This window comes from Empidonax traillii, unplaced genomic scaffold (genome assembly GCF_003031625.1).
Source record: "Empidonax traillii isolate 1590-97213 ecotype Southwest subspecies unplaced genomic scaffold, ASM303162v1 scaffold1355:size217225, whole genome shotgun sequence".
Lineage (NCBI taxonomy): Eukaryota > Metazoa > Chordata > Aves > Passeriformes > Tyrannidae > Empidonax > Empidonax traillii.
The window spans coordinates 27,868-29,064 of record NW_020956548.1 but is presented as its reverse complement, the minus strand read 5'-3'; the positions used below and the strand labels follow the sequence as shown (position 1 = coordinate 29,064).

At 55.6% G+C, this 1,197-nt stretch overlaps 1 protein-coding gene across 1 annotated transcript in view; it reads left to right on the top strand.

Moving 5' to 3' along the window:
- The first annotated feature begins 388 nt into the window (after positions 1–388).
- Positions 389–1,197, top strand: part of LOC114069751 (zinc finger protein with KRAB and SCAN domains 1-like) — a 4,706-nt gene continuing 3,897 nt past the window's right edge. Inside the window, exon 1 of the mRNA XM_027906762.1 lies at positions 389–498. Coding sequence (XP_027762563.1) covers positions 426–498 — 73 coding nt within the window. The 5' untranslated portion in view covers positions 389–425. The remainder of the gene's footprint in view (positions 499–1,197) is intronic.

Genomic DNA, 1,197 nt, shown 5'->3' with positions numbered 1-1,197 from the left:
CGTGGGAGGGCAGGGCCGGGAGCGCTCCCAGAACCCTCGGGGATGGGGATAGGGATGGGGATGGGGCGGAGCGGCCCCGGCGCATAAAGGATGAGGGGCGGGAGGTGTGGAGAGTGGGAGGTGCCTCCCAGGGAAGGTGGGAAAAAAAAAACCACAAAAAAAAAGGCGCTTTTCGTCACGCTGGTCTCTGGGTTAAGTTTGCGGCTCGCCAAGCTCCAGGTCTTTCCCGGGGGCTCCCCTCCCTCTCCGCCCGCAGGTATTCAGTCTCGTGTTCTGATTTGCAGGTATTCAGCCTCAGGTTTGCCCCTTTGAGGCTGGGCGCTGCCAAAATGTGCTGGAACGGTGTTCCCCCCCTTCTCCCACCCCCCCCTTCTCCCATCAGCCTGGAAAAGGTTCCACGCTCCACCTCTCCTCTCCTCTTCCAGATGGAGCCAACCATGGAGTCCATCTTTTCCATCTTCCAGAGCCCCGGGAGCAGTGATTCTGCAGGGTATCCAGGTGAGATGAAGGCTTTTGCCCGCCGAATCCCGGAGGAAGGAGCGGGGCTCTGCCACGTGGTGCCGGAGACACTGCATTCCCAGCTGGCTGCTCTGCTCTGCCCTGGGATGATGGGATGGGATGGGATGGGATGCCATGCTGTGCCAAGGCTGCCGGTGGGATTCCGTGTTTCCTTCTGCTGGGGGCTTCTAGCCCCCCCCTCTTTTAAAACAAGGCAAGACGGATCATTTGGAGTGAAGGGGAGCATCCCGCTTCTCTTTTCCAGGCTCTTCCGCGGTCTGATGGAGTTGAGCGACCCCATCCAGAGTGCACGACTGGTTGTGGGTGGGAATGGAGGGTTGTTTTGGTTCCCATTTCACTGTTCTCCGACAGACCCGGAGTCTCTGCAGGGCTCTTAGGGAATAACCAGCCTCGTGGTTGTAGAGTCTTCATTCCTCTGGGAGAAAGCTGCCCCTTGGGTGTAATTCCTTTATGTAAGAGATAGGACTCCCTCCCCCAGTGGGTTGGTTGGTTTGTTTTTATGGCTGGTATTACATCTTGGGAGCTGCGGCCGTGCAAATAGGGAGCATTTTGCCCCTTCAAGGAGGTGTTAGTTGAGAATTTTGTTCCTTGGTGTTGTAGAGGTAGGACTGAAGCTGCACTGCAGAGTTTCGTTTTCAATATAGAAAGCCTGATTTTTTTTTTTTTTTTTTTTTTTTT